The 13,245-nt window shown below is 37.0% G+C and overlaps 2 protein-coding genes across 7 annotated transcripts in view; one reads left to right on the top strand and one right to left on the bottom strand.

The window, feature by feature from the left end:
* mRpS33 (mitochondrial ribosomal protein S33) overlaps positions 1-13,245 on the top strand; it is a 321,652-nt gene that overhangs the window by 201,297 nt on the left and 107,110 nt on the right. The gene's annotated exons all lie outside the window — the stretch shown is intronic.
* Positions 1-13,245, bottom strand: part of LOC143238367 (cyclin-dependent kinase 17-like) — a 98,276-nt gene that overhangs the window by 41,956 nt on the left and 43,075 nt on the right. Inside the window, exon 1 of one of the 6 annotated variants that reach the window (XM_076478521.1) lies at positions 10,134-10,236. The exons of the other annotated variants lie outside the window; for them this stretch is intronic. Within the exon in view, the coding sequence (XP_076334636.1) occupies positions 10,134-10,221 (88 nt within the window). The 5' untranslated portion in view covers positions 10,222-10,236. Of the gene's footprint in view, positions 1-10,133; positions 10,237-13,245 lie in introns of those variants that run through there. 6 annotated transcript variants of the gene reach the window in all.

Below are 13,245 nucleotides of genomic sequence, written 5' to 3'. Positions count from 1 at the left end.
CTCATCAACAACGGCCCGGCATGGTTATGGACTCGTAATCCGAGGGTCGCAGGTTCAAATCCCCGTCACACCAAACATGCTCACTCTTTCAGCTGTGGGGGCATTATAATGTGGCAGTCAATCCCACTATTATTGGTAAAAGAGTACTCCAAGAGTTGGCGGTGGGTGGTAATTACAAGCTGCTTTCCCTCTAGTCTTACACTGCTAAATTAGGGGCGGCTAGCGCAGATAGCCCTCAAGTAACTTTGCGCGAAATTCAGAAACAATCAATCGTCAACCATTTGGCCACCCCCTCCGGAAAAAGCAAATCCTCTGAATCTAAAGTATCCACACCAGTATCCTCTATTGTAGTTTTCACCTAAACCTTTCGGGTGTTGTGTAGGGATAAACGATACAGAATTTATGTACTGTTGAACACTTTATTGTGTTAGCTGAATGTAAACACTGTCTAGAAGAAAGAAAGAATGAAAGGGGGGACAATGTTTCAGCTCTGTAAATTAAAACTTACTACAGTGTGGGAAAAAGTCTAGGCACCCTCCACTTTATTTAAAGCTCATGTGATAATACACTGCGAGGTTTATCAAACATCGTGGCAAAGACATGAAAGGAATGACCCTTTGAAATAAACAAGTTTTCAAAGTTTCGCTGAGGTTAATCCTAATATACTGACTAGGATGTATAACACGGGCAGAACATTATGGAGAATAACAGAAAGACAAACAATTTGGATTATCAATCAAACCTCTTGTTAATTCATGCGACAATCTTGTGGAATATCCTAAATGGCAGACTGATTTACAATCTCTAATAATTTCTTGTCCACTCAAGAGTGGTATTATCATAATTCGTAGTTCTTTAAGCAGCTTTCTGTCGATCTAAAAATGCCAGTTTTTGTTAAATTCTGTAAGAGCTACCACCCTAACCCGCAGATCAGAGAGCACCCTCTTTCTGACGTTTCCGAACTTCGTATCGCCTACAGTCTCAAGTGTTTCATTACTCTATCTGAGTGAGCAAATTATTTTTACAGACAGAAGGAAATACCGTCGTTCAAAACAAACACAAACTTTATCGAACAAATATTCTTTACAAACACAAGACTTGCGTAACTGGCCCTCATACTCACAGTATCTAATTATTATATATTTTTAGTGTTAAAATCTACAAGTAAACTAAACAAGACAAATTGTCCTTCAACTTATCCCACATCCTGACCCACAAGCCCATCTGATAGAAATAAGGTAACTTACCCCACATCCTGACCCTTGTGTCAATCTGATAGAAAGAAATATAACTTATCCCACATTCTGACCCTTGTGTCCACCTGATAGAAGTAATTGTTTGAAACATCAGACTTACAAACCACTTCTTGTTCTAACCAATTATCCGATAATTTTTTATATATTTTCACTAACTGATTTATTAATTCCTTCTGTACATTATTTTAATGTCTTTAATACTTACTACAGTTTTTAATATATCATGTTTTTGTAGCAATGCAGTCATATGTTTCATCTACTTTTTTATATTTAACTAATTTTCTGTATGTTAAGAACCTCACGTTAGGTCTATATTTCGTAACAGAAATACCAATAATATTTCGAATCTAACCATTTTACGACTGTTTACAAATATGTTATTATCTATTTTAAGATTTTTTGTATATTGTTTTAAACTATATTACAAATACAGCTTTAAGTAATGGAGTATTCGATTAAAAAACGCCCGTGCTCAAACTATGACATACCGCAGTTGTCCTGGCAACAACAGCGCCATTAATTTCGTGTGTAAATTTAGCACAAGTTATCCGTTAAACAAGATGTGGAGCGAACACTTATCGTACTCTCTGATCGATAACCTTAGTGACAGCAACCGTCGCTATGGCGTAGCATATGGAATTTATATATACATATATTTATTATGTGTGTGTATGTTTACTAACCTGATCTATAATGATTTAGAAAATTTCATTACTATAATTTACTTTCGGTCAGATCAAGTTACCTACTTAAAGCGAAACTGAATTTCAACCTGATAATTAAATATGTTTATACTTATAAAGATCAGAATACACTGTTTCGCCAATTGGTTACCCTCCCTGTTAATTAACAATATTTTCGGTCATTATTCCAACAGTATCCCACAAAGTTCAACCACATTAAGGGTTTCGAACTGGTCCTAAATATATATATTAAGTTAAAAATGCAAAATAATCTTTGTAACAAAATTATAAGAATACACAATACATCAAAACATAAAGTAATTATATTATATATATATATATAAATTATATCATATATATTAATTAGTATATGTGTCCTGTATGCATGATTTTAACAAACATCACTTGAAGAAGAGTTTATGACCCAAAATTAGTGTACACTTAAAGTTGTCCTACATTTTATCACGACCCAGCATGGCCAGGTAGTTAAGGCACTTGACTTGTAATCTGAGGGTCGCGGGTTCAAATCTCCGTCACACCAAACATGCTCGCCCTTTCAGCTGTGGAAACGTTATAATGTGACGGTCAATCCTACTATTCGTTGGTAAAATACTAGCCCAAGAGTTGGCGGTGGGTGGTGACGACTAGCTGCCTTCCTCCTAGTCTTACACTGCAAAATTAGAGACGGCTAGCGCAGATAGTCCTCGTGGAGCTTTGCGCGAAATTCAAAACAGACCAAAAACAAACATTTTATCAGTGTTATATTTCACGTTGTTGTTGTGTTTTGTTTTTTTAACAAGTATAACTGGCTGTTAATGAAAGTAACAATTAAATAACGTAGTTGACCTTACCATGGGAGACACAAATAATAATCGTCTGCTTGAACTACTGTCTTGCGAATATTTTAGGTTAAACCGTTTCAGTTATCTTGATTAAAAATGACAGGTAAGGAACTGTTTCTCGAGAAATGTTGTAACCTTATATTTAAATAGGTCGTTCACGTGGATTATTATACGTCACACCTCGTTGAACGTCTGGACTGCGTCAAGAAGCTCCGTACACTTTAGGTAGAAACACAAACATTCAAGGTTGTTTTTATAATTATACAGACCGATATTGTTAGTCTGATAGTATCAAGGTTTTACAAACATAAAAGTTCAGGTTCTGTAATGTTCATTAAAACTGTTTCAATGTCATAAATAAAACATGCTGTCTAGTAACTCGAACTCAATATTACTGGAATGCTCAAATTTTCAGGAAGACCAAAGATTTGTCAAAGTCAGCCGTCATTTTAAATATATATATAAAAACACACACAAACATTTAAATGTCTGAAAGGGCCAAACATATTTACTCAATATTAGGTTCGACTTTTAGCAATTAAAATATTTAGTTTTACAGTGGATTCTATAGTAGAAAAACGTAGGAACTTTCCAACTAACATTTAACTCTCTCGAGTCTGGTAACTGATAACATACACTTTAGTTTCAACAGATGAGTAATACATAGTTCGAAGTCAGTATCACAAACAGACTTCCCCCTAGGCCTGATAATCGCTACTAACTTGGTTGCTAGCTTATATAAACGTAAAAATGTGGAAGAAAGACCCTAAAAGTAAGTGAAATAGACTTTTAAATATTTTATACAAAAAACACTACAGCAAAACTCGTTTCGTTGATTTATTATATTTGTTTAATTTAAAACGCAAAGTTACTTTTTTTTGTAATACCGTTCTTTCGTTGGCGGGTTCTTTTACGTTATCTGGTGAAGTAAACTCAACGTCCAATCCACGTAACAATAAAAAGCTATTTTTCTTTCCTCTTTGACGTTTCTTTATAGGTTTGTTACTCTTTACAAGGCCCGGCATGGCCAAGCGTGCTAAGGCGTGCGACTCGTAATCTGAGGGTCACGGGTTCGCGCCCGAGTCGCGCTAAACATGCTCGCCCTCCCAGCCGTGGGGGCGTTATAATTTGACGGTCAATCCCACTATTCGTTGGTAAAAGAGTAGCCCAAGAGTTGGCGGTGGGTGGTAATGACTAGCTGCCTAGGCCTGGCATGGCCTAGCGCGTTAAGGCGTGCGCTTCGTAATCTGAGTGTCGCGGGTTCGCGCCCGAGTCGCGCCAAACATGCTCGCCCTTCCAGCCGTGGGGGCGTCATAATGTGACGGTCAATCCCATTTTTCGTTGGTAAAAGAGTAGCCCAAGAGTTGGCGGTGGGTGGTGATGACTAGCTGCCTTCCCTCTAGTCTTACACTGCTAAATTAGGGACGGCTAGCACAGATAGCCCTCGAGTAGCTTTGTGCGAAATTCCAAAACAAACAAACAAACAGACTAGCTGCCTTCCCTCTAGTCTTACACTGCTATATTAGGGACGGCGAGCACAGGTAGCCCTCGAGTAGCTTTGTGCAAAATTAAAACAAACTCTTTACAAGTTGTTGTAGGCCTAAGCCTATAGTTTATACTTACGTTATACGCACCAAACTAACGTAAAAACATCAAGTACTTGTACAATAACCAAGGGCGTAGATTTTTTACACCCGATGGGTGCAACCACTTATGTGGACTGTTCAGTTTGCAAATTGGTAATCTCTGATTACCTGAACCTGAAAGCTGTAAACATGCAGTCACAGAGTAATCTTGTTGCCACGATACTTCAAGGTTTCCATGTAGGTTTGTATAAGTGAAGTGTTGTGAACAGTTTTCAAAATGTTAATAGAATAAAGACAAATGTGTCACAAATTAACTGCCACATGAATTTATTCCTGCACACTGCACAGTATAAAAGATGGCCATTACACTTGACAAGGTTACTAATAATTTTCATTGCATGAATTACGTTTTCAAATATTAATAAAATTAGTAATTACCCTTGATAAGTTTATATCTACTGAAAAACTGTTCATTTGTTTGATAAAAATAATTAAAATGTCTTTGCGAACTCTTGAAAATTACACATTGATACAATGTAGCACATTCATACTTTTCATTGAAGTAAGATTCATTTAGTCCTCTAGTCTACATGTTCCCAATCGTAGACCTCCTTTGTTATGATCTGTTTATGAATTCTTTCATAAGCTCTTCTATATTTATCTTGTCGACCTCATCTTTGTGAGTGTGACAAACTACCACATGGTTGAGGCGGCATTGAGACATAGTTGAATTTAACCACATCTTCAACCATCTTAATGCAGAAAAGCTGCGTTCACATTCGCAGCTGGATACTGGACATACAAGCAAAATTTTCATGAGAAGAAACACTTCATTAAACATCTGCTGGCTTGTTTCATGCATTTTACAGTAAGCATCCTTCGCACCTTTCAGAGATACTGCTTTTGTTGTTCCTTTGAACATGGGCAACTGAAACTCGAGCTGTTGTGCAGAGATTTCTGGATAGAAGTTTATAACCGAGTTGTTAATCTTGCCAGATGTGATCATGTTCTCAAGTGCCAGATATTGCCTCAAGTCATTGTTGTCTGCATTGAATCTAGTGGTCAGAAGTTCTATGAGTGTGTCCACAAATTCAAAATATTGGCTTCTGTAGTAATCTCTAGCTGTTGCAGAATGGTGTGCTGAGCCATCACCTGTGATCCTTCTGGGGGGGGCCTGCGAATGCGTGGTAGTTCAATTGGCACCAGATCTAGGGAAGTTACCTTTTTCTCAGGTTCATCAAATATCTTGTTGTAATTTTCCTCTGTTCGCAATACCCGCAATTGCTCAACTGTCATTGCAGATGCTTCAATCATGCCAGATACTGTCGCTGATTTTGCTTGGAATGCACGGTTTAGTTTCTCTAATGCAGCTTATGGATGCTGAGCCATCAACAATCCTAAAACTGTCTTTCCTTTGTCAAATCTATCCAGCAGGCCTCGTGCTTTCACTGCTACATCTGATTTTTCATTTGCTAATTCAGACAAAGAATCAACAATGTCACTGTAGTGATCATTAGCACATGTAATTGCAGATAGGCGGCACAACCAGCGTGTTGGACACAGTGGGCGGATGTATTTAACTGGACCATTGTAGCTGTCTGACGATACAATATTTTCAGAGATTGTCTTGTATTTGCCTGACCTCTGAAGCAAGACACCAAATTCATGTACCCACTGGACAGAATCTCAAACACATTCACAAGCTTCAACTGCATGTTGCATTATTAAATTAGCCTTGTGTGCTTTGCAGTGAAAAAACAAAGCTGACGGTTGCTTCTCTTTTATTTTTGCCTGACATCCACTGTACGCACCACTCATGTTAACGGCTCCATCATAAATTTGTGCTCTTAATCCTGACAGTGGTAAATTGAGTCTAGTCAGTACATCAAGTATAGTCGAGGATATTGTTTCACCAGTTGTACTGGAAACACTGTACAAACCAAGAAATGTCTCATGGACGTCAAGGTTCTCATCTACGTATCGTACACATATTGCTTCCTGTTCGGCACCTGTAACATCTTGAGTGCCATCAACCATAGATGCAAAGATTTTACTTTGCTGCACTTCGTGTGCTATGTTCCTCAGTATTTGATGGCTGAACATTTCCATTATTTCATTCTGAGCCTGGAGTGATGTGAATGTGGTTTTCTTTGACAAGTAGGCCGTCAACTCAGGATCTTCCTCTTCCAGGAGCTTCAATAACTGCAGGAAGTTCCCCTCCGTATCAGAATGTCCACGTAATGCTAAACCTTGACGCAGTAAGAAACGTAAACTTCTGAATATTTTGGCTAGACTTCTTTTGCATTCTTCCTGCTGCTTCTTTTTTCCATCATGTAGCTGGACAGTCACTGGCGTTACATCAAGTGAACCTTCTGGAGATACAGCGAATCTGTGCTGAGAGGAGGATTGGTGTTCGTTGAATTTCTGTTTTGCCTTTTTCCAGTTGCAAAAACCGGTGGATATGAAGATATACTCCACTGGCCTCTCCAATTTCCCTGTAAAAAGGCCTCTACTTTCCACCTTGGCACAATGAAAGCATATGACTTTTTAAGTGTGCGGCCATGGGAACTCATCAAACCACTTGCCCTGGAAATTGCTATTTTGAGATTTTGCTTTCTGTCGTCGTATTAGTTGTGCGTCTGGATGATATGACTTTCCACACCGTATCTGTGGAGTGTCAGATTTTTCATTACTGCACAAACTTGTTTCACAACTTTTTGGTGGTTCATGATGCGCAATAGTTGCACAAGCATTTTCAGACTCGTCCTCTGATGAACATGGTATTTCCTCTGTATGGCAAGTTTCTTTTCCTATGCTTGAGGTTGTTGGATTATCTGCATCTACATCGTCACTTGTAGTACTAGTAACTGGCTTGCAGAACTGTCTAATATCGGAAAGTTTCAGACGCTTGCTTGTCATAATTGGAATTTGTTTCCCAGATGATTCAACAAGCTAAAATACAGTCTTTATTGAAAAGCTCTAACGTACAACGAACGAAGATAGAACAGAATGGAAGTAGAACTGAACTGTACAATGTATTTAAGTCGAACGCACGAACCTCACAGTGACTGTCGAGCCGACTGACCGCCTGGGCATCGCTGGGACAATAATATGTGCTAGTTACAACACAAATAATTGCACGTTTTTCGGAAAATACTTAAATAATCACAAGTATTAGGTTGAGGAATAATTCGTGAGCGTTTTTAAATAATTTCATTCAAGCATTACATGCAAGACTATACAATACTTCAATGCATGAACACATTACACCCAAAACATTTATTATGATACTTTATTTCATGTAATACCTAGGTATATAGTATGCATTGTTTTAAACGAAATTGCAAGAAATTAAATGCGAAAAGCAGATGGTGTCGAAAATGCTCGATTTTGTCCACTTGACATTCCATTTAATGAGCTGAAAATGAAAGCAAAAAATTAAAGACATACGAAAATCAAACACACCATCTATTAGAGCAAAAAATTATCTACCAAATGACATGAAATATTTTGCGAAAGCGTTTCATTTATGAATATATTTTTTTAACTTGAAAAAACGCTCACGAATTATTCCTCAACCCAATATATTATATTCCTGTTAAAGCTCATCAAAAGGCAAACACGTTGTGATATAATGTCTATAAGCACGTCTATTAAATAAAAACAACTAAACAAAAACTAGCAATACAATTTGAGTAGAGGCTTCAGGCTGTTGAAATCGCTCTTTTTGTGTTCTAATTATACAAGAAAATACAATATTTTTACTATCTATGATAAGAGAATATATTGTTCTTTTTCCACAAAGCACCAGCACTTTATTAGAGGGCGGTGATAATCTGAAATTTCATGGATTAATGAAGGCCACAAACATAGGTCTAATGAGCCCTGTTGTAAAATCGAGGCTCAGGTTAAAAAGAGCGGAGGGGGGTTGATGTGGGGCGCGTCTGGATCCGAGCGGCCCGAACCTGCCGTTAACTGTACACTAAACGTACACTATGGTCAGCGCCTTCGGCAGCTAAGGAGAGTAAGGCGTTCGACAGTAAAATCGGCATAAGAACAAATGGCGCACAATATACACATAAGATTGATGCTGCTACAAGCTACAAATGGCCTGCCAGATCTAGATCACAGAAGTTTACGCTTTGGATCAATATTTTCGAATTTCATGCTCTGTTCAATCTGTTGTGATGAAAATTTTACTTAATCTTACATTAGGTACAAGACGTAGGTAGATTCTGTGATAGTGCTTGCAAGCCTTGCATGTATACTTAGGCCTACTGACTGATACTTACGAACTATCGCTTAGATCAGAAAGCATAGAAGCACGCCTATATTAAAGATGTACATTTCGGCTACTGAAAAAGCCTACATCTACGCCTAATTATTTAATTCGACTGGTAGGAACACGAGAATCACAAGAACAAACACACAATTTGTAGGCCTGTGATGCAATAAAACAATTCAACAGACCAAACTGTAGGGGGGGATGATTGTATGCACCATACCCCCACCTAAAATGAAGGGGGGATGTATCCCCTATCCCCCCAGGATCTACGCCCATGACAATAACTCAATATGCATGATAGGCTTAAACAAATCTGTATCTGTCAGATTATCTTCTCCGAACCTCACGTTCATAACTTAACCTCGAATTTATTAGAAAATGTGAAGTTAAATCTTTAGAACTTAGTAGGTCTACATTATAAAACCTTCCGATCTTAACGTCATTATTCCGACCCCCCCCAGCTCCCTTTAGCCAAAAACCAAATTACAACACTCAGATAACAAACAGTCGATGTACTTGTGTAAGGTCCCCGAAAACGTTCCGTTTCAAGATTAAATAAAACCAAAATTAAAAGTAATAAATATTTGCTTTTCAAGTTCGTAAGTGATGCTGCGTTGTAGCTTACAGAGTACATAATTCTTCTCGTGATTCCTGACATGCGTACAATTTACTGATATCACCACAGTACAAATTGCAACGTTATGCGTCACTTACGTGACGTAATTTTAATGCCTTCTGACTGACTGACAGACAACACATTACAAGAAAATAAAGCCAAACTTAATCAATCTGGTACGACGAACAATAAATATTTAAACCAAAAAGTCACCACAGAAATGATATTTCCAATTTCAAAACAAGAATTCTAAGTGCTGTTTGCATTTTTACCAAACACGAATATCTACTAAAAACTTGAATTCACACTCTAACAAATTTATATTCTGAATTCCACAGACATAACAATATCCCATACCCAAGAACACATACTAATTAATTTTACAGAAATAACAACGTCCACCTCTTATTTGCACGTGCATAAGTTCACGTGTATAACAAAAACAAACAAACAAACTGGAAACTTACTCAGGATCATGCGTAACTGTAGCTTGTAGTAATTTAAGAACAAGTCAACTGGACATAGCAAAGAGGACTATACAAGAGTTAAAGTAATAATATCTAATCACACCTATCTTTACACCTCATTCACTAGTCGGGTGTCACTATTTATCTGCATTACGGTAAACCAATACACATGAGTGACGCAAGAAAACCAAAATACACTGTATATTAATCTAATCAAATATTTATTCCAAACATATATTAAAAGTTTAAAGTTTTCGCTAAAAACACCTTAAAAGTTTATCACAGAGATATTCAGAACTATAAAAAGTAAAAATAATTTATCAGTGTATTAACTGAGCCTATCTTTATAATTACTAATCGAACACTTAATAAATATTTATAAGTAAAATTAAACAAACTTGTTATCCGACTTTCAACAGAGAAGACGCGTGGTGCAAAGCGTATATCAAACATATAAACGCTAAGCCTAAACAGCGACAGCTGCATGTCCTCTACTTTAAATACGTAATTATTTTGCGGCCTTCTTAACAAGCTGACGTAGACTAAGTCTTACATTATCCAATAAAAAAATAACCATTCACAAACGTTTCATTGTCTAGCTTATTTCTCAATACTCCTTTATACAGAACACCAGCGAAGTTAAGCCTAAGCAATGTTTACATTATTCGTACATCAAATACAATTCTTATCAGCAAAACTTGATACACACATACAATTTAAATTTAAAAATTTAATAATAAAATAGTCGTAATAAAATATAAAACAACAAAAACAACGATGTGTTTGTTTTAAAGCTCATATTCACAAAAAATAAACGATTTACGAAATAATAATAATAATAGGATAAATATTGTTGGATATGCAAGACTGATGTAAGTGTTATTATTACGTTTAATTTGTGACTTAATATTTAATGACTGTTGAAGGTTGACTGTTTTAAAAAGTGTTAGCTGTGACAAATTTCGTAACGTAATTCTATAAGAGTCGTAGAGTATAACTGTTAATGTCATCTTTCTCGAAGCGTGCCCGCCGCTAGTACAGCCGTAAGTCTACGGATTTACAACGCTAATATCAGGGGTTCGATTCCCCTCGGTGGGCTCAGCAGATAGCCCGATGCGGCTTTGCTATAAAAAAACACACACACACACTTTCTCGAAGCCTCATGTTTTTCTCGCTATGTAAGTAATGCTACATCACTGCGTCTCGTAGTTTGTAGAAAGTTCTTAGTCTCACTTGGGCAATATGCCCCGGCATGGCCAAGCGTGTTAATAGCGCGTCGTGCCAAACATGCTCGCCCTCCCAACCGTGGGGCGTTATAATGTGACGGTCAATTTTCGTTGGTAAAGAGTAGCCCAAGAGTTGGCGGTGGGTGGTGATGTAATCTGAGGGTCGCGGGTTCGCATCCCCATCGTGCTAAACATGCTCGCCCTTTCAGCTGTGGAGGCGTTATAATGTGAAGGCCAATATCACTATTAGTTGGTAAAAGAGTGGCCCAAGGGTAGGCGATGATGGTGATGACTAGCTGCCTTCCCTCTAGTCTTACACTGCTAAATTAGGGACGGCTAGCACAGATAGCCCTCGAGTAGCTTTGTGCGAAATTCCAAAACAAAACACTTGGGCAATATACATATATAGGCGATCAGGTGAAGTAAAGTTAGGAAAAGTCAAGTTATTGAAAGAAGTTAGATTGCATTGTTGTCAGCTTAGCCGTAACAGGCGATATTTAAAGTGGATTTTACAGTCAACAGAGATAAGGAGAAATAATTTGTCTTGTCAAAGGATGTTCTACCGGTGTAGACTTTGACGAAAATCAGACAATTATTTAAATATCTGGATACAAATGCGGTAACGTATGTGAACTTATCGTAGATTGGGTAATAAGAAGCTGAGCAGAGAAAAATAATTCGTTTTGTCAATTAGGTTTTAAAGTAACTGAACCAACCCGTGTGAACTTTTGACAAGAAACGAGAATTATTTAGAAGTTCAGATACAACTGTGATATCTATAGTGAAGAGGTTTTATGCATACGTTTAACTTGTTTTGAATATGTTATTTTAAAACACGTAGATTGTGTGCTATACGTTTGTTTGAATTTATCGTCAACAAGTCACAGATACTTACTGTAAAATAATTCCTGCCATTACATACATATAAACCTGACAAATAATTTCCAGTAATGTTGGAAATCCTACACATTTAATTACTCTTATCTGTGAATCAATTTTAAGTGGCAAAAAATAATAATTACGCGGCTAACAACTTGGAATTTTGCACTACGAAATTATTGGTTATAAACACAAATTGTGCATTTATCATTCGGATAAATTTTAAACAATGAAACCCTAACCTAAATGAAAAACAATGTAAAACGAGATTTTAGGTATTACGCTTAATTAAAGCAACTCCATCACCTACAGCAAATTATCACTATTTTTTAAAAAAATAAACTAATACACTTTTACATTTCGTGTTTTGACTTTCTAGCCAGCAAACGCCACCTGCTAGTTTTACCTTAACCATCAAGTCCTTTATAAACTACAATGATCCAGTCAGCTGCTGTACCATCTAACGGGCTTAAAAATAATTTCCTTTCTCACAAACACACACATTCCCTTCTGTCACTGACTTATAAATAAACACACTATCCTTTCTTATAAACAGTGCGTGAAAATACACAGGAACTGATCAATACGGTCTGTCGAGTTTCATGTGAAATAATTGCTCCCCCGCTAGTACAGCGGTATGTCCACGGATTTACAACACTAAAATCAGGGGTTCGATTCCCCTCGGTGGCTCAGCAGATAGCCTTGATGTGGCTTTGCTATAAGAAAAACACACACTGTCGAGTTTCGTCCGATAAACTCGCCACTGTCATACACAGTAGCAAGCCTAATCAATATGATCTATCAAGTTCCGTCCAATGAGTTAAACTCGTTACAAACTTCCTTATTCGTCAAATTTAACATGATGAACAGTGGATTCCTCACTAACGATCTGGTTACGTTTTTGAAAACGTACATATTCATGGAAACGACGTCACTGAGGGACCAGTTTCTCACTGATAGAATGATATATTTTAAAGTTGTATAACTGAACGTGTTACATATGGCAAAAAGAGTATAAAACAATAATAAATAGTAACAAATAATACACGAAAATAAAGAATACGTACCACAGTACAATACTGATAGAAAAAAACTGGACTAACAACTCAAAGTAGGAACTGAAGGAAAAGTCAGTGTGTTTTTGTTTGTAATTTTTAATTTTTTAAACAATTTTTTCAACGACACAGAAACGAAGCGACATAATTGAAGATGACGTTAATGGAATCGTCTCTATATTTACCACGTAACTTCCTCAATGATAATTTCTGCTACGTGTAGTAGACACAAATATATATTTTTTCTTTATTTTATAGTTTATAGAAATGGATGGAGGAGGTCTCGTTATTCGTTTCCAATACTAGCACATATATAGATACGTACGTGTGAAATAACATGTACACAAACA

This window comes from Tachypleus tridentatus, chromosome 13 (genome assembly GCF_004210375.1).
Source record: "Tachypleus tridentatus isolate NWPU-2018 chromosome 13, ASM421037v1, whole genome shotgun sequence".
NCBI classification, from domain to species: Eukaryota; Metazoa; Arthropoda; class Merostomata; order Xiphosura; family Limulidae; genus Tachypleus; species Tachypleus tridentatus.
The sequence above is the reverse complement of the archived record's forward strand: the minus strand, read 5'-3'. Positions and strand labels throughout refer to the sequence as shown.